The sequence below is a fragment of the Salminus brasiliensis genome, chromosome 9 (assembly GCF_030463535.1).
Source record: "Salminus brasiliensis chromosome 9, fSalBra1.hap2, whole genome shotgun sequence".
NCBI lineage: Eukaryota > Metazoa > Chordata > Actinopteri > Characiformes > Bryconidae > Salminus > Salminus brasiliensis.
The window spans coordinates 30,931,447-30,953,770 of record NC_132886.1 but is presented as its reverse complement, the minus strand read 5'-3'; the positions used below and the strand labels follow the sequence as shown (position 1 = coordinate 30,953,770).

General features: G+C 40.1%; 3 protein-coding genes and 1 non-coding gene across 5 annotated transcripts in view; all 4 read left to right on the top strand.

Annotated features, from left to right (window-relative positions):
- The window catches only part of nrbp2a (nuclear receptor binding protein 2a), a 35,856-nt gene extending 32,533 nt beyond the window's left edge, over positions 1 to 3,323 (top strand). Inside the window, exon 18 of the mRNA XM_072688196.1 lies at positions 297 to 3,323. Coding sequence (XP_072544297.1) covers positions 297 to 395 — 99 coding nt within the window. The 3' untranslated portion in view covers positions 396 to 3,323. The remainder of the gene's footprint in view (positions 1 to 296) is intronic.
- Positions 3,324 to 6,095: 2,772 nt separating this feature from the next.
- Positions 6,096 to 16,297, top strand: puf60a (poly-U binding splicing factor a). Of its 2 annotated transcripts, XM_072688192.1 has the most exons (13): positions 6,096 to 6,159; positions 7,366 to 7,483; positions 8,889 to 8,984; positions 9,085 to 9,177; positions 9,344 to 9,415; positions 9,694 to 9,855; positions 9,965 to 10,057; positions 10,254 to 10,467; positions 10,786 to 10,976; positions 11,287 to 11,343; positions 13,522 to 13,642; positions 15,049 to 15,293; positions 15,608 to 16,297. In XM_072688192.1, the coding sequence occupies exons 3-13, from the start codon at positions 8,907 to 8,909 to the stop codon at positions 15,905 to 15,907; spliced, it is 1,626 nt and encodes a 541-aa protein (XP_072544293.1). In that variant the 5' UTR covers positions 6,096 to 6,159; positions 7,366 to 7,483; positions 8,889 to 8,906; the 3' UTR covers positions 15,908 to 16,297. The 2 variants fall into 2 exon arrangements, with proteins under 2 accessions (XP_072544293.1, XP_072544294.1); XM_072688193.1 differs by lacking the exon at positions 11,287 to 11,343.
- On the top strand, positions 9,463 to 9,597 carry LOC140563258 (small nucleolar RNA SNORA57). The gene has a single exon (XR_011980477.1). It is a non-coding gene; the product is annotated as a small nucleolar RNA SNORA57 (small nucleolar RNA).
- Positions 16,298 to 18,400: 2,103 nt separating the features above from the next.
- LOC140562494 (cystatin-like protein) lies at positions 18,401 to 20,342 on the top strand. Its single transcript, XM_072688194.1, has 4 exons — positions 18,401 to 18,654; positions 18,885 to 18,998; positions 19,260 to 19,340; positions 19,492 to 20,342. Exons 1-4 carry the CDS (start codon positions 18,466 to 18,468, stop codon positions 19,600 to 19,602), a joined length of 495 nt encoding a protein of 164 aa, XP_072544295.1. The 5' UTR covers positions 18,401 to 18,465; the 3' UTR covers positions 19,603 to 20,342.
- Positions 20,343 to 22,324: the final 1,982 nt, after the last annotated feature.

The window sequence follows — 22,324 nt, the reverse complement described above, 5'->3', positions numbered from 1 at the left end:
AAATACATGCAAGTAGTTAAACAGTGTGTGTGTTAGCTTAACCATTTCCATACCTTGCATCAATGAGATCCATTATTTACAGTTCCTCTCAATAGCTATATTATTTAATCAGTCCTTCATTAAATAGTAAATCAGCTGAGCTGCTGGTGGAAATCCATATTCAAATCCACATAGTGGCTGAGGTTCACAGATGAGTAGTGTTGAGTGTTTGAGTTTTGATTTTTTTGGGTTTTTTTTTTTTTTTTTACACTGTATTCTTCTAACCAACAAATGATTGCACAATTGATGTTCTACAGGAAGACTGTGAGAAGCTGGCAAGCTTTTTGGAAGAGGCCCTGGGGAAACACTGGGCTGGAGCTTCTGCTTCTTCTACTGCCATGGTGATGATGCATTGAGCCCCATCGGACTCCACTGTGAAGCAGAAAAGTTGGCCTGAACTGGTCCAACTGAGAGAGAGGGAGAGCACGAAACCTGGAGAGAAGGGACTGAGCTGACGAGAGACTGAAAGAGCAACACTATCACATGGGAAGTAGGGTGAAGATGTCTTTGAGGAAAGTGGTTGAATGGTCAAATTAGAAAGTGTCATCTAAACGCCATGGCATCATGGTACCAAGGCTCCAAAGAGCTTATGTTGTAGGTCATCTGTGTGGGAGATGTGGCTATCTCAGTCATCCCACAAAGCAGCAGGCTCGTGCTTCAATTGGCAGTGGAGATCCCTCCATATCTTTTATATTTGCTGGATTTTTGTGGACATTCTCAATGCCGTCCTACTTTCTGGCAACCTCCATCCTCCATCTAAGAAGCTTCTGGCAAGGAAAATGTGCCACAAGAAGGAACAAAAAGAACTTGGGAGAAAAAAAACTGGAAACAGGAGGCTAGAGGTCCAAAATAGTTGCTTCTCATGGGACTGCCAGCCCATGTGTTGTCTTAAATTGTTGACGTATTTTAAGCAAAGCTGCAGTAAATGTATATTTATTGTTTTTAACTGTTAAACATTGCTAAAGTATAACTCTTTCAAGGTTCCCAGTGTGAGAACAATTTCCACATGTTTAATATTTCTATGTAAAAAACGAGTGCAACAATTTCTAGTTCACAATTACTCGATAAGTGAAGAGTTGACAACGAGCTGATGAATGTACAGTACTGTAGCAGATTACCGCCGGCGCTTGTCATACTTTACATTACCGTTTCCCTGCGTGAAACGCAGTAAACTGCGTAAACTTTAACACCTGCCATCCATTCAGACTGGTTCTTACAAAGCACCAAGTGCCTAAGTGAGAAATGAATGTGTCAAACGTATTTGGTATGGTACCCTCCTGCATCGCCATTATTTCAGATGCTTGTTTCATACAGATTTGTGGCTTCTTCAGTTTGCATACATTTATAAACAGTGGCAATAATAGTCATACCTTAGATTTGCCAGGTCTGAGGAGTGTGATTGTGTGTGTGTTTGTGTGAGAGAGGGATGTTTTGCAGCAACTTAGGAACACCAGCCTCTTTTAAGGGAACCAATGAAGTTGGAGAGCAAATGAAGGCTCCAGGTGCCGTCAGAGCATTTTGAGCATGTAGCGGCAACAGCACACTACCAAACCCAATCTAAGTAGCACCTTCTGAAGACACGCTCTGTCTTTCCAGTCCTTGGTGCACCAACCTTATTGACACTTTACTGCTATCTTAAACTGCTACATTCTCTCAACTGATTGACAAAGATGTGAACGAACTGCTCACCCACTGATCTTTGGATGAGCAGGTCCTTTTGTGTAAAGGTCTAATAGGAATCCCTCCATACAGTTTAAAAGGGCTGTTCTTTCTTTGAGCTTGTACATCGATGCAGCAGTATTTGAAGTCTTTTATGTTCCATCAAAGTGATGTTTACATGCATATAATGTAAAAGAAACTGAACCGTCTCAATGCCAAAAGAGGTTATTCTCATTCGTTGTTGAAACACTGGATACAATGATGGCAGCTGGAGTTGGGGTAGCTAAATAAACTGCCTCTAAACTGAAAGAAAAAAATAACTCATCCGGACCCTTGGTTCAGTCCTGTTTTATCTTGTGTTTGTAAATCAGTATTCATCCTGTAATTATTCAGTCATGCCGTCCATGTCTTTATTATCACAGTTGAAGGGCCCAGTTGGAAAGTTACTGGTAAGCACTACAACAGTTCAAATGTAGTCGAGAGTAGAGCACAACTGTGAACGTTTGTTGATGGCACCGGGTAATTGTAACAGTTGGGTTAAAGAACAAGCTGTAACAGTCTCTAAAAGCTATGCTAAATTGCTGAAAGCAATTAAATGATTATCTATATATATATATATATATATATATATATATATATATATATATATATATATATATATATATATATATATATAGTTATTTGAACCAAACTTTAATGCATAAGTCAATCTGCATCCAAATAAATATGATTAATTTGGTGATTAACAAATTTATTTTTGACCACAAAATGGAAAAGCAAATCTATATTCCTAGTTTATGATCTACACTGTGTTTCCGATTAATTACTTTAATGACAACACTTCAGATTAAACAAGTACATGGTACAAAAGCAGGGTCTTTAAGATGAATCTTAAGAAACATCTTCCCAATTGCTGTACTGTCAGAAATGTCAGATGACTGCTATGTGAGTCCTGCTTGAAACCGTTTTAACTACACAAAATTCTGAACGTCTGAAGTTGTTAGATTGTGCCTAGCTCTCCGCTGCACGTGTTCCCCGTTCGAAAGTTAATCCATCCCGACTGGGTCCTTCAAGGATGTTTACGAACTATTACTGTTTTTGTCAGTGGCTTTGGCTCTTGGAGACTTCCAGTATCTCAGTAGATATGCTTGCATGTCAGAACATGAATGTTCTTGCCATTATTTTCTTGGCAAGATGGCTTGGTGTGAAGTACTGGATGAGACAAGATCAACAGTTGTACTCGCAGAACGTTTCCCTGAAGGCCAAATGATGAAAATTAGTGGGAGGACGCATGATGTTTCTTCTCGCTGATGTAATGTAATACCCCTTGTCATATTTCAATTTTATATGTCAAAGCATAGTTATAGACTATGAATGGTTTATTCCTAGTCTAAACAGTGTGTGTGTATATATAAATATATATCTTTAAAAAAGGAATGTTGAATAACTTTTAAATGCCTGCACACTAAATGGCTGGCGTCCTCTTTTGCTTCCGTCAGACAGTTCCACTGCGCATTTTGCTTTCTTTAATTCATGCAATGATTTTGTTTGTATTTGTGTCAAATTGTTGTACAATGGATTACCATGGATTAGTATATATACAAATTAAAAAATTCAAAAAGGTGGAGAGTGTCTGTGCATGTTTTACTGCATGATTTTGTGGAAACTGTTGCAGGATGGTTTACCACATTCTTCATTATTCATGGTTTTTGCTGGTTAAGTATTTTTAAACAACATGCAGATTAGACTAAGAATTTCAGTAAAGGGGCATGCAATTTGGCAATGAAATTGAATCTCAGTTACATGTGTAATTGAGTAGAAGATGAACTACTCTCTAAAAAGCATAAAGGTAAAGCTGGAATACCCTTTTCAACATTATAAGTAGTGTTGCAACGATACTGTATTGTTATCAGTGCCGATACTGGCACTTGCACGCAGTATCTGTATCGGCAATAGAGAGAACCGATACCGATTTTTCACTGCTCCAGAAACTTGAATTTTACACACTGATTAAAAAGCTTTTTGGTCGCGTTTAGCCAGCTTATGCTTCTCAACTTGTTTCAGCATTGTGGCAATTTTAATTTTTTCATGAAACCTTTTCAAATGTGCAGTTCCTCAACCAGTAAATGCTGTTCTTTCAATCTCAGTTCTTATTAGGGATAAGATATATAAAAAATTACAACCTATAAAAAGTGGAACACTATAAATATCAGGAAGTATTATAGCACATATGGGGGGGTGGGGGGTGGCTCATCCCTAATTGTAAGCAAGATTAGTGTATTGTTTGTATGGTCCATATTAAACCCCCAAGCAAGAATTAAAAGGCCCTTAGCTTGCTACAAAGTGTTTTACCAGCTGCGATACTTGCTGTAAAGGCTGTTGTGTTAATAAGTACCTGCATGTTTGGTACCAAAACTTTTGCTATAGCCCTTTTTTTTTTTTTTTTTTTTTTTTAAAACTAAGAGATGGAAAATAATTATTCAAGAAATGTAAAGAAATGCCTTTTTGGAAACCAGGTCATCTTTTACTTAACTATTCACAGTAATACAAATTTTGATTGTGGTGACCCAATTTTTGCATGCTGTTGTGTGGTTGTCTTTACCTTGGTGGTCACCTGTAAACAACACTGTGCACTCTAATTAGATCTGACTCCCTCAACCAAACCTGCTTGTACATTTAAACTTGCTTCTCAAAGTCAGATCAGGTCAAGTCAAGTCAAGTGGGTTTTTGTCATTTCCACTATATACAGAGTACACAGTGAAACGAAACAACGTTCCTCCAGGACCATGGTGCAACATAGACAGTGCATACAGAACACAATACAGACACAGAATAATAAATAATTCAGGGGTAGTGTGCGAATTATGCAGTGTGCAACAAATATTGAGTCCAGTGAGGTAGTAAGGTTATTTGTGCAAAATGCTTCCCATATTAAGAGAGAGATAGGGAGAGAAGTCTGATGGCTTGGGGGAAGAAGCTATTGCAGAGTCTGGTCGTGTTGGACCGGATGCTGCGGTACCTTCTTCCTGATGGCAGGAGGGAGAACAGTCTGTGTGAAGGGTTGGTGGAGTCATCCACAATGCTGGTTGCTTTGCGGATGCAGCGGGCAGTGTAATTGTCCATGACGGAGGGGAGAGGGACTCTCAGCTGTCCTCACAATGCGTTAGAGGGTCTTGCGGTCAGAGGCTGTGCAGGTCCCAAACCAGGCAGTGATGCAGCTGCTCAGGATGCTCTCTATGGTCCCTCTATAGAAGAGGGTAAGGATGTCAGATAAACTAAGCCCAAAGCATAGCCTGTCTAATAGGACGGGTCTACACTCTGGGGCCAAGTTATCAGGCTGAACTGAAAAAGTTTACTCAAATTTTCGTATGATACAGGAAAGTCCCAGTCTGAGAGCACTGTTTCGCTTAGAGGTGACCATCATGGTGAAAAAGATACAGTAGCATGCATCAGTATAGCTACAGAGCCCTTAAGGTGATCAATGGTGGTTGTTATATTGAGGCATGACCACAAGATAATACACTGAGGCCATAAAATAGGTTTCTAGTGGCCACAAGATAATGGAGGCCACAATATTTTAAGACCACAAAATGTTACAGTAATATTGTCTTGTGGCCTCAGTGTATTATCTTGTGTCTATTAGAAACCTACATGTGGCCACAACTTATTAAAAACCACCACCATTTGGACACCTATATGCTGGGCAACCATCACCACACCAGCAACTGACCAGCAAATCACTAGCTTGTTTGAACCCTGCTATGCTGGTTGCAATGGAAGTTATACTGGTCACTAGCAAAAAAAAAAAAAACATGTACAGTGTGTGAACGATCATATGCTGGTCAATCATCACCACACAAACAACTGACCAGCATAAACTAGCATTTGTTGTGTTTTGAACACTGGTACACAGCCCAAACCAGCCTGGTGTGGAATCCATACTGGTCTACAAGATTAAGGACTCCTGAGGCATTCATACCCTCCAAATACTTATTACCCGTGTAAAAGATTTTTTTTAAAGGTAGGTAAAGTATATGTAGTTAGTTATAATAGCTAAAGTTGTAAGCATACGGTTTTAAATACACCTCACATCTTTTTTGCTAGCTAACTGTTGTCTTCTTCACAAATAAAGACAAATACTTTTATATTCTTAAAATACTTTTTATGTTGTGTGGTGTAATATGGTATTTTCCAATATACATATCCAGATGTGGAGTGTTTTGGTAAATATTATATACATAAGTACAGGTGTTTCACTGCACATTCACTGGTGTTTAGATGGAACAGTCTGGAAACACGCTGCAGCAGCAGGTCCGTTTCAGGGACTGAAGTCTCGCGAGCACAACGCAGCACCTCGTTAGTTACAGTGTGTGAGGTCACAGCGTCGCGATATTTCATAGTCTTCATCGCCGTGGACCTCGCTGCGGGAAGGTGTGCTTCATGGCGGTGGCGGTTTCTGTGGTAAATTAAGCTTGTCTATGTTTCGTTTTTATCGTGAGTTTATCTTCGTTTCAGAGCACGGATAAAACCAGTGAATGCAGGGTTTCGGCACGTTCTAGAGTACCGGGTTTTGTGAGCCTGTGTTGAATAAGCACCCCGGTTTATCCCGCCTAGTGGAGAGCGGGGTTTGGTTCTGGCCTGCTCGACTCGGGGTTTAACCGCCGTGTCCGACTGGCGTTGTTAGATTTAGGAGCATCCTCACCCTCTTCTGGTTTAATTAATGTGCTTCTTGTTCGCTAGCTGCATTATTGGGAAACCTACTTGAATCGTGGTGTTTAAGACGGGCCACACTGCAGGTAGGCGTAACAGCGCTAACGTTAGCTGGTCTGATTACTCTGCTAGCTGGCGCTGTTTAGCTAGCTAGCTAACCAACGAACGCGCCTTAAGGTTGGCTTCATCCCGATCGGCTCGTTGACAAAGATGTAGTGGACTATTTTGAGGGGTACCCCGTGCCATTTCGTGACTTATGTATTGCATTGAGTAAGAGGAGATGGGTGCATTTCAGACATCCATTGTCTTTCCGATTCGTTTCCCACTAGCTAACGTTAACTATGCTAGTGCTAGCTAGCTAGCTTTTCTCAGGCGATGGCGGGTTGCTCGACCACCGTGTTGCTTTTATTCTGCATCTGCACGTTGACTTAGTCTTTTAACCTCCCTGTATGAAGTCTTTAAGACGCTAGTTTGCCCCTAATTTGATTTATTGTAGTGTACACAGATTTGGTGCTAGCTAGCTACCTTTTTTCACGATTTCTCTATCGTCGCGATGAATGAATGGAGAACGTAGTGCTAGCTAATTAGGCCGTTAGGCAACCGTTCAAACAGTGGATGCTATCTAGCTAGCTAATTGTGAGAGTAGTGTAAAGTTGCCAATTCAGTGTTATCTGTTGGTTTCGGTTAATTTTAGGATGTTTACTTATCCTATGGGCTTTTAGGATTGGAAGATAAATCTAGTTGAAAACGTGTAGTTAAAATACCTGAACGTAGCGCTTTTGAATATTTTTGCACCAATGAGTTGTGGGTGTAAGTTAGTTTGTGTGTTTACATTTTCTGTAATTTAGATGTCCTACGTAGATTCAAATACCCTTTCATTTGGTCTTACAGTAAGAAGTTTGTAACTCTTAAAAGGTGTGGTGATGTTTTCTTAAGGGATGTGTTTTCCCCCTCCAGGACCTGTTTCAACTGTAGAAGCTCTGTTCTGTATTTTTTTTTTTTCTTTTTTTTTTTTTTTTTTTTTAATTGGAAGAGAAACCTGCATCAGGACACCTCAGCGGAGACCAGGCGCTAGGTAAGGGTCCTCCTTTGTGCAGCAGATGAAACCATATCTTGTATGAATGTTATCTTTGCCTTTTTATGGAAACCTAGGTCTTTTAGTGTCTGACAGGATGACTGACCTATCTGTACACTGTATATTCACAGCCTCCACAGCTGCTGCCGTATAAAAAAAAACAGTTGTGTGCGTGTTCCACTTTAACGAAAATACAAAAAATATTTTGTTCAGCCCCCCCTGAGAGAACAAGAACGAGCCGAATCACGTTGGAATAGGCACAGACTTTTGCGCTGACCTATACACATGTAACAAGGATTGTGGGGCTTTGATCTCCCTCTTTAACGGTTACTACTATAGCTATGAGTGTTTGGTTCTTATTACTTATGTATTTATGTGTAAAATGGCCAACGTGTAGCTTTTATGAAAAAGGGCAGAATTCCTGCCGTAACATTTCCCTAATGTGACACATTTCCATAATTTTCCACAATACAGATTTGTTTACACGTCACGAAAAACTGTGAGGAACTTCTAGGACCCATCATAAGTAGCTCTGAATATGGTGTAGCGGTTAAAAGCTTATGTTGGCCTTATGTCCTGTTAGGAAAAAAAACTTTCCCTGAAGTTGGATGTCAAGTGTTCTCAAATTGTTGTCTCCCTCTCTATTATCTCTTGTTCTAAGTAGGTTTGTGTTTTTCTTTTTTTTTCTTTTTTTTCTTCTTTTTTTTAAATTTATTATTTTTCCCCCTTTTTTGTCGTTTCTCTGTGTCGTCTGTGCTGTAGAGCGTATCTCTTGACAGTACTATATTTCCAAAGCCAATGGCAGACCCATTTGGGTTCAAACCTCCTTAAGGGGGGCACTGCACCACTCTGGAGTTCATTTGGGCAAAGGTACTTAAGTTTTCTTCTGTGTAGTACTCAGTACGGGGGCTCACCTCACTATACTTACTGTAGTCTTTCCACTCTTAAGAACCCTTCCCCCCTCTTTTGATGAGGAGAAATTGTACCTTGTACTAAAAGTATGCCGTTTCCCTTTCATGACGTTTTATGAAGTGTAGATAGCTTCCTAAAGAACTGCAGTGTGTTGCAGTTTTGTTACCAGACAAACATTATGCATATTTGCAGCTTTAGCTTTTTAACAATAATTTCTCTTATGTGGTTAGAAAGCATCTCAAAATGTAGCTTGGTGAGGTGTTTCAGGAGCATGCACGTCTGTTTTAAAAATCCTCTCCTACAACTGCATTAAATTAGGATAAGTGTACCTTGGTGTTAAAATAAATCTTAAAGTACTTTGGCTATCACGTGATCACCCTGTCAAAGGTAGAAGTGTTTGCTCTGAAACATCATGAAGTTGAGTGTTCTTGGTCTATTTTGTTTGAACTTTGTGTTAGCACTTTTCGACCCCTCACTCTTGTGCTTTCCCTAGGGAGGCGAGGCTCTGACAATGGAGAATGGACAGAGCACAGCCTCGAAGCTTGGCCTTCCGCCCCTTACCCCCGAGCAGCAGGAGGCGCTGCAGAAGGTGACTCCACCTCTTGCATCTCAATAATAATGTTTTGTGCCATAAATGAGTTAATCAGGTTTCTTGCTCACTCATACTGGATGTCCTGTCTGTACCACAGGCAAAAAAGTATGCCATGGAGCAAAGCATCAAGAGTGTGCTGGTCAAACAGACACTTGCCCACCAACAGCAGCAGCAACTAAACAACCTCCAGGTATGCTGCAAGGCTTAACATGCCCAGCAAGTCTTCTCTGCCCTTTTCTGAGTTATTATTTAGTATGTCCTCATATGTTTAGTGTTTTGCATGCTAAACTGTAATGGTAACAAAAGCTACATCTATGATTACCATTCTTTTGGTCCCCCCCTTCACCTCGGATCAGCTCCCGAATTCCCTACAGATGGCTTCACTGACCATGGCTGGCTTTGGAGATCCGCTTTCACCCTTACAGTCGGTGAGTTCAGTCAAACAGCCTCAAACAGGGTCTGTAAATGTGACTCCCCTCCGTTTCTTGGCATACATGTAGTTGCGTAGTACTCATGTGTGTAATGTTTGGAGGTAAAGTAGAGCCAGTGCTATGTCTTCGGTGCCAGTGTGTGTTGTATGCTGGTTCTATCCTCAATCACTGGAACACTCTTTGATGGAGTGCATAGTTTATTTTTGATTTGCAGACTATTTCTACAGTTGGAAAATATTTCTGAGAGTCCTGAGATGACTGATTTTGATTTTCAGGTTGCAGCACAGCGACAGCGGGCGCTGGCTATAATGTGCCGTGTTTACGTAGGATCAATATACTATGAGCTTGGAGAAGACACCATTAGACAGGCCTTCGCTCCATTTGGGCCCATCAAGAGCATCGACATGTCTTGGGATTCAGTTACGCTGAAGCATAAGGTCTGAATCTGTATTTACTCAATGGTTTACTTTTTTTTTTTTTTTTTTTTTTTTTTTTTTTTTGGTCCCCTTTAGACGAGAAGACCTAATTCTCTTTCTCATCCTGCAGGGTTTTGCATTTGTAGAGTACGAGGTACCAGAGGCAGCACAGCTGGCTTTGGAACAGATGAACTCAGTCATGCTAGGGGGGAGGAACATTAAAGTAAGTTAGACTCCAGCACTATTTCTTAATGTAAGTGTAGTCTGAAGTTTGTGTAGACATAATTAACTCATGTTTTAAGAATATATAGTTTTTTTACATAACCACATTATATAATTACATCATTTATATAAATATCATTTAATCATATTTTCAAAGTGCCTGGAGACCTGTTTGATCATTGTTATTCCTTTTTAAGGTGGGACGGCCAAGCAACATTGGTCAGGCTCAGCCGATCATAGACCAGCTAGCAGAAGAAGCACGAGCCTTCAACCGTATCTACGTAGCATCTGTACACCCAGACCTGTCAGATGAGGACATCAAGAGTGTCTTCGAGGCCTTTGGGAGAATCAAGTCCTGTACGCTGGCACGGGACCCCACGACGGGAAAACACAAAGGCTATGGCTTTATAGGTGAGTGCCAGGCATCCTTTCTCGTTCGGCTGAAAATACATGTATGTGACTGAGAGCAGTCAGTCATAGCGGAATGCTGTTCTCTACATATGTCTCACAGGGGATAGAGAAGGGTGGGGGCAGGTTCCTCACATGCTTTCATAGTAAGTTTTTGTTTTTGTTGTTGTCGTTATTTTCTTAGGCTCAGTTGCGGACAATTTGTGCCATAAGTGCCCTCTGGTAATTACACAGTAAATGACACAGTGCTCTGCTAGAAGAATTAAGCTGAGCCTTTCCAGAGGCCTTTTAAGTCTAATTCTGATGTTCCATCCTTTGTAGAGTATGACAAGGCCCAGTCGGCACAGGATGCGGTTTCTTCAATGAACCTCTTCGACCTGGGTGGTCAGTACCTGCGAGTAGGCAAAGCGGTCACCCCTCCCATCCCCCTCCTGACACCAACCACACCCGGCGGCCTGCCCCCTGCTGCCGCTGTAGCGGCTGCGGCGGCAACAGCCAAAATCACTGCTCAGGTGAGCCCTTTTATTCTTTTATCATCTATTGTTAGTCAGGGAGTGTGTGGGTGCGTGTGATCAGCTGCTTCCTTTTTGGCACTAGAATCGTTCCTTGATTAAAATAAGGCAGCGTGATTTTAATTTTTTTTCTTCCTTTTTTAAAATGCGCTTAGGCTAGAGCAGAGACATGGTGCTGTATGTGAGGGCTTGCTTTGAGTCAGTTTAGGTTTTTGACTGGCATGAAGACTCAGTATGACACAGCATTACATATATGAGACAGAGCTTTTACATGCAGAAAGATAACATAGCGTGTAAACTCCAAAAACAGATGGCATGGAATCTTTCCACTCCGGAGAATCGGACAGAAGACTTCCTCAACTGTCTGGTAAATCCTTCAGGCAATTCTGTTCCAAGCACGCTGGTGCCTTTTTGTTTTGTGTAGATTTATAAGTGTGGGGAGAGACTTGTCTTCAGGACCTCCCAGTTTTAATAATAATAATAATGATGATGATGATGATGATGATGCTGATGATAATGATAATCATTGTGCCATAGTCTACTAGATGGAGAATGTTAATTGGTCTGTCACGTAATTCCTGGATGCTGATTGGGTAGCTGTAGTTCCAGGTGACTCAAGGTTCCAAGTAGCCCTTGCTTTTAAAACACTAAGGCAACCTTATGCCATTTATTAAATGGGGCACTTTGGCTCTTGATTTGTTGCCTGCACATCTTGTTTCAGTTTGGTAAATACAGATATGCATGTGTTCAGGCTTAATAGATCATTTTAAGTGGATTTAGCAGGATGTCCACTTATTCTGTAACTTTCCATTTTAGTCCCTTCATACTGAGTGTGACTTTCCATACTATAACCAGTTACCTGCTATGGAATTGCTCTGCATTTTCAGTCTATTTTATAAAATGCACTTTAAAAGTCTATGCTACTGCATAGATTGACATGCAGATGTACCATATTATGTGATATATTTATAGTCATTAATAACCTGTAATCTGTCCTGTGTTGTCTCATACTTGTCATGCATATATTGCATATTGTTTTCTACAACAGTAATTTAAATGTAAAATGCATTGTCTATGCATAATGTAATATTTGGAAATTGATATACTGTAGTTTAATATAAATTTAGACTGGATGGTTTTTGTCTTGTCTTTGGTGTTCTGTGTCTCTTGGCTTGGGCCTGGTTGCATTAAAGCAGTGTTGAAATTACTTAGTATTTGTGGGCTATACGTGTAATATAAACAAATGGCAAAGCTTCCCCTTAAACCAGCACTTTCACTAAACTTTCAGACCAGGTTTAGGGGAAATTTAGGACATCTTAGTATTGAGTAATGGTTCATTTTAGTGTTTTAATGTATTTGTATAATGTAACTGCGGTATTTATATTGTGTTTATTTGCAATTCAATTCTTATTTGCGTTATTGGATAAAGTTTAAACATTCAATTTTAGTTCTGCACTCAGTTCAGGAGTTACCTCAGTATTAAACTAAGCAACTTGTGATTCAATTAGTATCAAGCAGAACTTCAAGGTTCTGATCTTTTAAATTTGTATAATTGTAGCAGTGCTACAATGAGATGCACTAGTTGATTAAACACAAGCTAACTAGAAAGAGGCTTAACTGTTCTAATGGTTGTCTGCATCTGCATCACCTAATTCTCACATCAAACGTCAATTTAAAATGTACACATTTGCTTGATACTGGTTATTTCATTTTATTTATCCAAAGATGTCATAGCTATAACTTCAAAAAAGTACTCTAACCTGAGCTGTAGGATAACAATCTGCAAGTCTGACATTTTGGCAAATTATAAGGTTAAATGTGCTTCACCATGACTTGCTTGAGTTGCTCTAACTCACTTAAGACAGAGTGACTAGGTGTTTGTGTGAAAACTTGGTAAAGCAGAAATCTTCCCAGTCATTTAAATTGGTAGCCAAGGGAAGTAAACAATTATTTTAAAATTGAGACATAAAACTCAGTGTGACTGTGTGCAAAATAGAAGGGCTGTTCTGTTGAAAGTACAGTGCTGTAATTCGCTGTCGAAAGCAACTTTTTAAAGTGGTTAACTGAATATTCCGATGTCTGTGTTTTGCACTGTTTGAAATGACACTGCAAGAGAGAATAGCTGAGCTTGTTTGGACGGGGGGGGGGGGGGGGGGTTATTACAATATTAAGGAAATTATTCAGATTACACTTGCACAAAGTCACTAAATAGACAACTTATGAAAACTTATGTTAACTGTTTAAACAGCAAACATGGTTAAAAGACCTATTCCCACCATCTGTACTGCTGCCCATAAACAAAATTGATTTATTTATTTTATTTTATTTTTGCCAAAATGTCAGTGCTGTCTGTTTTAGTCTATAGATTATTGAACTGAACTGTTTTACATGATGCCTTTATATGCAGCTGGCCCAGGTCTTGTCCAAGTGTGTCTCTGTCTTGTCCTGTCTATTGTCCTGTCCTGTTTCGTCCGTGTTCCTGTGTGTGCTGGTTAACGGGCGCTGTGCGGGCGGTGTTCCTATATGTCCCACTCTGTTCTTCCAGGAAGCGGTAGCGGGCGCATCCATCCTGGGGGCGATGACTGCGGGCTCTGTGACGTTGCCCCAGCAGCTAGGTGGCCTCCCTCAGGCCGTCATGGCAGCACAAGCCCCAGGGGTCATTACAGGTAGGCTGGGGGTGGGGTGGGGACACACACAATTCTGCTGCCAGCTTTACCTTGTTTTACACTGTAGAAGTGGAAATGCACGCTCACCTAGTGTGCTTCTGGTGGTGCTGTTAGGAGGGGTGTGCTTGCATTTAAACAGCATGAAGTCAGTGCATGTTGAACGTGTGGTAAGGTGTATGTGAATGGGACACTGCCATCAGGTGGATGCATAGTGGGAGTGCAAATTTATTAGATATTTGCTGAAGCACTAGAATTTAAATCTGTCTGATTTACTGAAATACTGGCTGTGTTTCCTTTGAACATAACCTATATTGTAACCCAATTAAGTATGCACCAACCTGTTATCTCATGTTAGAGAAATTGGTTGGACTTGATCAAGCAACTTTCATTTTGTACTTTCATTTCTTGAATCCCATCAATGTTTAAATTTTTTTTTCCAATGTGCAAGGATGGCTTGTTAAACCCTCTCTCTCCTCCAGGTTTCTGTTGTCTCCTACACATTACATAGTTTAACATGGCCTGTCGTGGGACCTGTCCACTAATAGATTCTCTTTTATTTTCTCTTCTCTCCTTGTCTCTTTCTCTCTCTCTCTCTCTTTTTTTCTCCTTTTCTCTCTCTCCTCTCTTCCCCTCCCTGTCTTTACTCTCCACAATCGCCCTGACCGTGGCCTCTTAACCCCTCCCCTTTGCTGCACACTGACCAACCAAGTGTGAAGAGGACTGTTTCTAGCCCCTCCCCTCATAAACAAATCTCTCATTCCCATTGGCCAGTGAGTCTCAGATCCTGTGTGTTTTTGTGGAGTTGAATCTTGGTAACCTTTCGTCTGAACTGACAGGCATGAGAGGAGGGCAAAGGACTCTTAAGGGTAGAGGGATGGGGTGGCGTTCATCAGTCCATCAGGAAGAAGACTGATCCCCCTCACCTTCTCCACCTCAGCTTTTGTAATCCAGCATTTGAACAGCTATCCCCCCCCCCTCTCTTGCATTTATTTTTTTAAGGAATCGCTCACATTCACTGAGTTATATTTAGAGGCAAGTAGCCAGTACTCATTAAGCAACTGTGTCCCACAGTAAAAGTAACCAGCTACATCTGTTGGGTCTGAAAGGCTCCTTGTTTAAAACATGATTTAAAAATCTACACACACTTATCTGCATTTTGTCTTATCTTATTGCCCTGCACACTACTTAAATGATATTCAATGTTATGACCCCATTAGGTTTTTTATTTTTAATTTTTTTAAGGGTGATTTTTAAACTTGCCAGTTTTATTGGAGCCCCTGTTGCCTGACAAAGTCACTCACCTGCAAACACGCACATACATCGAGGGCTTTTCCAGGCCTCATGGGGCTTCATATTGTCTTCCTTGTATCTGTAATGAATGCTCTGACCTTTGCGTTTCTGTGCAGGTGTGACTCCCGCTCGGCCTGTGATACCCCAAGTGGGCCTGGTAAACCCAGTGCTAGCCTCTCCGCCGGTGATTTCGGCTGCTGTGGCTGCAGCCCAGGAGGCCAAGAAGGAGAAAGAGAAGGAGGAAGAGGAAGCAGCTCAAGACGGCACGGGTCAGGAGATGCTCAGTGAACAGGAGCACATGAGCATCTCTGGCAGCAGTGCCAGACATATGGTCATGCAGAAACTGCTGAGGAAGCAAGAAGTGAGTCAGCCAGCGCTAATGCACAAACCTTGCAAGATGTTTTAATATTCATACCTGTATTGTACAAACTAAATTTCACTTGAACTGTGCCATTTCAATTTGACAACCAAATTTAAACAGTCACTTGTGCTCAAACAGCATAAGCACCCCAAAATCAGTAGCTAAACATCAGTGCATGTATAGCGCTTTGTTCAGCCTGAATTTCTTTACATGTTATAGTGCAACCCAAGTTAACAGTGGATAGGAAAGCTAGTTAAATTCTTGCAGTGTTCTTGAGGGGTTGTGTAATTAACATGCTGCTACTCTGCCCACAGTCGACGGTTATGGTGCTCAGAAACATGGTTGGTCCAGAGGACATAGATGACGACCTTGAGGGTGAAGTAACGGAGGAATGTGGCAAGTTTGGCGCGGTCAACAGAGTGATTATTTACCAGGAGAAGCAAGGTGAAGAGGAGGATGCTGAGGTCATTGTAAAAATCTTTGTGGAGTTTTCAGCGGCATCTGAGATGAACAAGGCCATTCAGGCCCTCAACAACCGCTGGTTCGGAGGTCGAAAGGTCATTGCTGAGGTGTACGATCAGGAGCGGTTTGACAACAGCGACCTCTCGGCATAGACTCAGTACATCCCCTACTTCCATGACCCTTTCTCTTGCTTCTGTCTCTGTTTCACACACTTACAGCTACAGCTGCTGACCACTACTCCCAGTGGCACTGGCCTCTTTTTAACTTGTAATTATTTTTTATCGATGTTGATATTAATATTATTAATGATCCCCTTTGGGGACAAAGGCAAGCAAATGCTCATGGATATTTTTTTTCACTGTTGCCTACTGTGAAGGACTTGATATCTGGATATTTTTTTGTATTGTTTTGTTCCTTCCCCCCTCAAGTAGTTTTGATTTGGTTGCATAACTTTCTTTTCTGTAATTTAGTCTCCAAAAGGTTCATCTTGTTATAAAGCCCTTGGTTTCAAATACCCAGAACAATAAATTCTTCAAATATGACTCTTGGGGTCAGTCTGTTTTGAAGCCGCTCAAATATAAAGGAAACTTCTACGTTTTTTTTCCCCGTTAACGTCTTCTGACAAGCTACTTTAAAAGAAAAAGAAAAAAAACAGTATTGCTTTATGGTTACTGGCTGAAAAATGATTGGTATGTTGGTAGTTTATAGGATTTTGTTTTGGTGTTTTTTTTTTTGTTTTTTTTTGTTTGGATTCCCTCTTGATGAGAATATAGTATTGATGGGTTGTAACTTTTTCCTAGCTACAGTGTAGCTTACAATTTCCACCTGTAAAAAATGTATTTTATAAAGTGATTGTAAACTGTCCAGACACTTCACAACTAAATCAGAGGTAAAATCACTAGTCCCAATTACTTAAAGGATATCCTAGCAATATGAATAATACAAAAAAGTAGTGAAAATGTCATGGGCAATATTAAATTAGGGTTGCAATATTCAGTTGTGGAATGTGTCATTCGACTTAATGGGCAATGATAAATAATAATGGAAATTAATGGACATAAAATGTGAATCTTCGAAGCTAAAAATGAGAAATTTGCATATCGTTAGTGGAGAATATAATAAAGCATAATGTTGGCTAAAATAATTAGATATACCAAAACAGATTAATAGCAAAGCTGCTCCTTAATCCCAGGTACATGGGACATTATACACTAGCTTGTGGGAAAATACCTGTATTTGATTTGAGGTTAATAATTAAGGGATTCTTGGTTACAGAAACACATTGAGGCAAAAATATTGGTAACAGGCCTTGGTAAACTAGTCTGAAATGAAATTGCTCATTAAGCTTTTGTTTTACCAGAAAGCGAGCAACTGAGATTCCACCTTGATTTAATAACTGCTTAAATGTTTTAGTGCTATTACTGTGAGTAGAATTCTAAACCTAGTCAAAATGTGCCTGACTTTAGGGAGTCCTTTGGTCCAAATGTATGCTTTCAGGAGCGGTCAGTGTCAGGTTTCTAGAAATCATCTGGACATATGCTGTACATGTGATGAAGGAATGAGCAGTGAGTGCCGTGGCTGTGCTCTAAATGTGGTCTGTGGTCTCAATAGCCCTTCAGAAATGCTCCACTCCATGGCAACCCTATATTAAATTATTTGAGGTCCTTTATTTGAGTTTTTACTAGTAAGAATTTTGTAACTACCTGTATCACTGGTGGCATTTTGGGCTAACCCTGCTGGCCATGTGATTCAGGAAGCAGGGGAGCATTGGATGCCACTTTGCTGGACAGGTGCTCTGTTAGGGGTAGATCAGTTAAAAGTACGTTGTGCTGTCACTTTATGGTAGCATAATCAAACGGTTCATGAGAAGCCTTTTGCCAAAGTAACAGGAACACTTGAGCATTCTGGTTGTCCGGTTCTTTGGAAATACAAGTGTTGTATTTTGAAGCTAATTAAAAAAAAATTAAAGCACATTTGCGGTCTCTGAATTAAACTGGCTTATTTCAGTGGTCTGAGCTGAAGCTTAGTTGGAATATGAATAAACTGTTCCAGAGGAAGGAGGTTGTCGAGTCTTCTGAAAGTCCTTTCACTAAAAAAGAAGCAGAAATATTAACAGCATGTACTGGATTGTCATCTTCATTATTTTTCTGTGACAGTTGAGGTGGTTTTCTGGCCTTTTTGACTACCACTGTTAAATTTCGTCATTTTTGATTACATCAAACGGACGCCTGAAAACATTCTCTTGACTTTTCTTGTTTTGCAGACCTCAATTATTTGAATTTTCACTATCAGGCAGCTGCTAATTGACACGCTTTGAAATTTGCATCACCTGGACTTTCCAAATGATAAATGTGAACAAGCTATAGCTAAGTAAGGTCTAAGACCTTGGTAAAAGATCAATGTTGGCCGTGCTTAACCCTAAGAATGTAGCTCCTATCCTAATACTAGCTCCTAATAGTTGTCTAATAATAGCTGAGAGAGCCTGAAAACAGAAAGCTGATGTTGGTAAAGCAGTTCTACGTTTGAACTGTTCTGAAGGCCACTCACTAAGTTTGCATTTGTACAAAGTTGCAAGAGTCCTTTCCCCACTCTGTGGAAGGATAAGCCAATGGGGTGCTTTTGTCTGTACCTGCCAACCCATTGCGATTGGACAGCAGGGTTAAGTTCAGACATCAGAAGCTGCTCAGTCCCCACAGACATAACGAGCAAGATGTGTGCTGCGCTGAAACTGCTGCTGTTTTCAGCTGTGATTCTGCAGCTTTCTGCTCAGGGATGGAATAACTATAGAAGCTTACCTGAAGACTACAGAACGCACATTGATAAAGCACTGCTCAGTGCCAATAAAAAAATGGGAGGTCCTTATCATGTTGCCTTTGAAAAGGTCTTGTTCACACCAACGGTAAGTGTTTGTTCTGCGGTTCTGAGCGTGTAGATTCTGATGTAGAGCAACCAAGTTGCAAAATAGTTTTTTATTTTTAACACACGTGTTTGAGATTAGTTACTAAATCTATTATGAGTATTATGTTAATAAATTCATCACTTGACCTGTGACTGATACTAAAACAAACACTGTCTTTATTTTCCTGTTTAATTTGGATGCTATTCATTTATATTTGTTTTTCATACCAGCTCTCTGAGGATGGACTGTATGTGAATGTGCGTCTATTTGTCACTACGTGCAAAAAAAACCATCAGAAAGGATTTGGGCATCGAGATGAATGTGTTGCACAAAAACCTAAAACAGTGTGTATGACTTCTTTACACTTTTCTTTTCTATACACAATTTATTGGCTGGAATTATTGGCTGGAACGGCATCAGCAATTTGATTTCACTTTTCTAAGCTGTTGTAGTTTACTGTTTTTAATATTTTGTCAAGAAACAGAAATGACAAGCATTGCAAAATCACAAAAGATGCAAATACTGTGCAAATATTGCACTTTAATTTACAGCATCTACAACTGTTATATCCATATTCATTTAATCTTTTTTTTTTTTTAATAAAGCCCTGGATTAACTGTCTTGTGTGTACGAGAGGGAATGGTGAAGAACTCATTGACTGTGCAAAACAAGCCGAAGTCGACAGCGTAAGTTTTGATTTTTTTCATGCATAATACTTTCTTCCCCTCAATCCATCTGCTTAAATACTGTAGCTGCAGTAGATACAGTGATGCAGACAGTCGCTAAAGTAAAAGCTCAGTCTGGATAAGTAAAGAGTGTTTATTGATCTGATTCCAGAGAAGAACAATTCGCGATGAGTGTTCAGTGTACCACCATGGCCCTGGAATGGCGTTGTCCCTGAAGGCTGGAACAGATGAACAGACATTTGGCTGTAGTGGATGTGTCTGAATTTGAGACGTCTGAAGCTGCACACATAAAATGGAAAAACAAATATAAGTGTAATAAGATTGATGCAGCCATTATTCTATCTGTCTGCTTCTGCTTCTGTGTACACTTAAGTAAAAGTAATTTAAAAATAAATAAAATAAATAGGGACACTATATATAAATACGTTCCACTTTTGTCTCATCTGTCCTTAGAACGTTTTCCCAGAAGCATTGTGGAACAGCAGGTGTTCCTGGGCAAATTTGGGATGGGCCCCAAATGTCCCTTCATGAACACTGTTCTTGTTAAGTGTTGTTCTAATAATGGACCTTTCTTGGTTGGCTCGTATGAATCTTAATCAAAACCAAGTCAATAACACAGAGGTTCACTCACCTTTTCTAGCCTGAACTGTCAATGTGCTCAATAAAACGATTCGCTATAATAACGTGGTTTTGTAAGTCTATAATTGTGACTTAGAAGATCAAACTGTATTACTCCTGAGCTATGTTTATTAAATCACTGTCCATAATAATGGGAAATATGCTGTGCTAATAAAATATCTTCCTTTAATAAATATTTTGTTGGTCACCTGTCCCTTGCTTTTCCACCTTATCTCATGGTTCAACTAGTTATATTAATATTTAAATTACAATATAACAATTTCATCAAACAATATGAAGATTTTGGTGTTAATATGTAGACAGGTGGAAACTGTGTACTGTGTTGTGTTGTCTGTCTGCACTTGTACTGTGATGCACTTGTGTTCTGTATGCACGGTGTCTATGTTGCACCATGGTTTCGTTTTACTGTGTACTCTGTATATAGTTGAAATGACAATAAAACCCACTTGACTTGAACAAGTATTTAAAAAAAAATTGAAGACCAGATTTTGTTGTTCATTTTTTTGTTGTAAAGGAAAGATGATATAATAGCACCCAAACAACTGCATTGTATTTTTTATATATTTAGGAAATACATAGTTTACTATAATTCTAGTTTACATGTGTCAATAAACACTTATGTGCATGATTTGTGGAACTGACTGCTAGTTAATCATGTCCTTTAACTGTTAGTGTTACAGTGATAACATAGGTGCTGGTCATAAAATTAGAATATCATGAAAAAGTTTATTTATTTCAGTAATTCCATTCAAAATGTGAAACTTGTATATTATATTTATTCATTACACACAGACTGATATATTTCAAGTATTTATTTCTTTTAATTTTGATGATTATAACTGACAACTAATGAAAACCTCAAATTCAGTATCTCAGAAAATTAGAATATTGTTAAAAGGTTCAATGTTGAAGACCCCTGGTGCCACACTCTAATCTGCTAATTAACTCAAAAGCCCTGCAAAGGCCTTTAAATTGTCTCTCAGTCTAGTTCTGTTGGCTACACAATCATAGGGAAGACTGCTGACTTGACAGTTGTCCAAAAGACAACCATTGATACCTTGCACAAGAAGGGCAAGACACAAAAGGTCATTGCTAAAGAGGCTGGCTGTTCACCGAGCTCTGTGTCCAAGCTGCGAGAGGCAAAGGGAAGGAAAAGATGTGGTAGAAAAAAGTGTACAAGCAATAGGGATAACCACACTCTGGAAATGATTGTGAAACAAAATCCATTCAAAATCTAGGGGAGATTTACAAAGAGTGAACTGCAGCTGGAGTCAGTGCTTCAAGAACCACCACGCACAGACGTATGCAAGCTGTCGCATTCATTGTGTCAATCCACTCTTGAATAAGAGACAGCGTCAGAAGTGTCTCACCTGGGCTTAAGACAAAAAGGACTGGACTGCTGCTGAGTGGTCCAAAGTTATGTTCTCTGATGAAAGTAAATTGTGCATTTCCTTTGGAAATCAAGGTCCCAGAGTCTGGAGGAAGAGAGGAGATGCACAGAATCCACGTTGCTTGAGGTCCAGTGTCAAGTTTCCATAGTCGGTGATGGTTTGGGGTGCAATGTGTTTTCTGAGGTCCAAGGTCAACGCAGCCGTCTACCAGGAAGTTTTAGAGCTTTAGCTTCCTGCTGCTGACCAACTTTATGGAGATGCAGATTTCATTTTCCAACAGGACTTGGCACCTGCACACAGTGCCAAAGCTACCAGTACCTGGTCTAAGGACCATGATTTCCCTGTTCTTAATTGGCCAGCAAACTCGCCTGACCTTAACCCCATAGAAAATCTATGGGGTATTGTGAAGAGGAAGATGCAATACGCCAGACCCAACAATGCAGAAGAGCTGAGGGCCACTATCAGTGCAACCTGGGCTCTCATAACACCTGAGCAGTGCCACAGACTGATCGACTCCATGCCATTGGTTTATAATTTATTGATTGTGCAAAATGGATGGAGGTCAGAAATGTAAGTTTTTAAACACATCCATACAATACATCCGTCCCCTCCATCCAACTGCTCATGTACAGCAGCTAGACTCAGCGCATACAGTTATCAGATGCATGTGCAGCTGAAGAGAGTACACACAGCGAAAGAACTGAGATGAGCAGGAGTGAGCATTTTCTTTTCTGATGTGGGTGGCATTGCAAGTTTTTTTACCCGGTCACTCAAACGCACTCACATTCTTGACCAGACCACAGGACAGAACCCTGGGCAATAGTGTTGGCACATTAGACCGGTGAGCCACTTAAGGCCTGAGTCAGAGTATTTCTAAAAGATCAATGTTGGCCGTGCTTAACCCTAAGAATGTAGCTTCTATCCTAATACTAGCTCCTAATAGTTGTCTAATAA

Excerpts from the sequence above, each read along its gene's own strand:
- puf60a (XM_072688192.1), top strand. The coding sequence starts at position 8,907 with ATGGAGAATGGACAGAGCACAGCCTCGAAGCTTGGCCTTCCGCCCCTT. Across the intron at positions 10,468-10,785 it reads CAAAGGCTATGGCTTTATAG|AGTATGACAAGGCCCAGTCG; the intron begins GTGAGTGCCAGG and ends CATCCTTTGTAG. Across the intron at positions 15,294-15,607 it reads AACTGCTGAGGAAGCAAGAA|TCGACGGTTATGGTGCTCAG; the intron begins GTGAGTCAGCCA and ends CTCTGCCCACAG.
- LOC140562494 (XM_072688194.1), top strand. The coding sequence starts at position 18,466 with ATGTGTGCTGCGCTGAAACTGCTGCTGTTTTCAGCTGTGATTCTGCAG. Across the intron at positions 18,999-19,259 it reads TTGCACAAAAACCTAAAACA|CCCTGGATTAACTGTCTTGT; the intron begins GTGTGTATGACT and ends TTTTTAATAAAG. Across the intron at positions 19,341-19,491 it reads AACAAGCCGAAGTCGACAGC|AGAAGAACAATTCGCGATGA; the intron begins GTAAGTTTTGAT and ends ATCTGATTCCAG.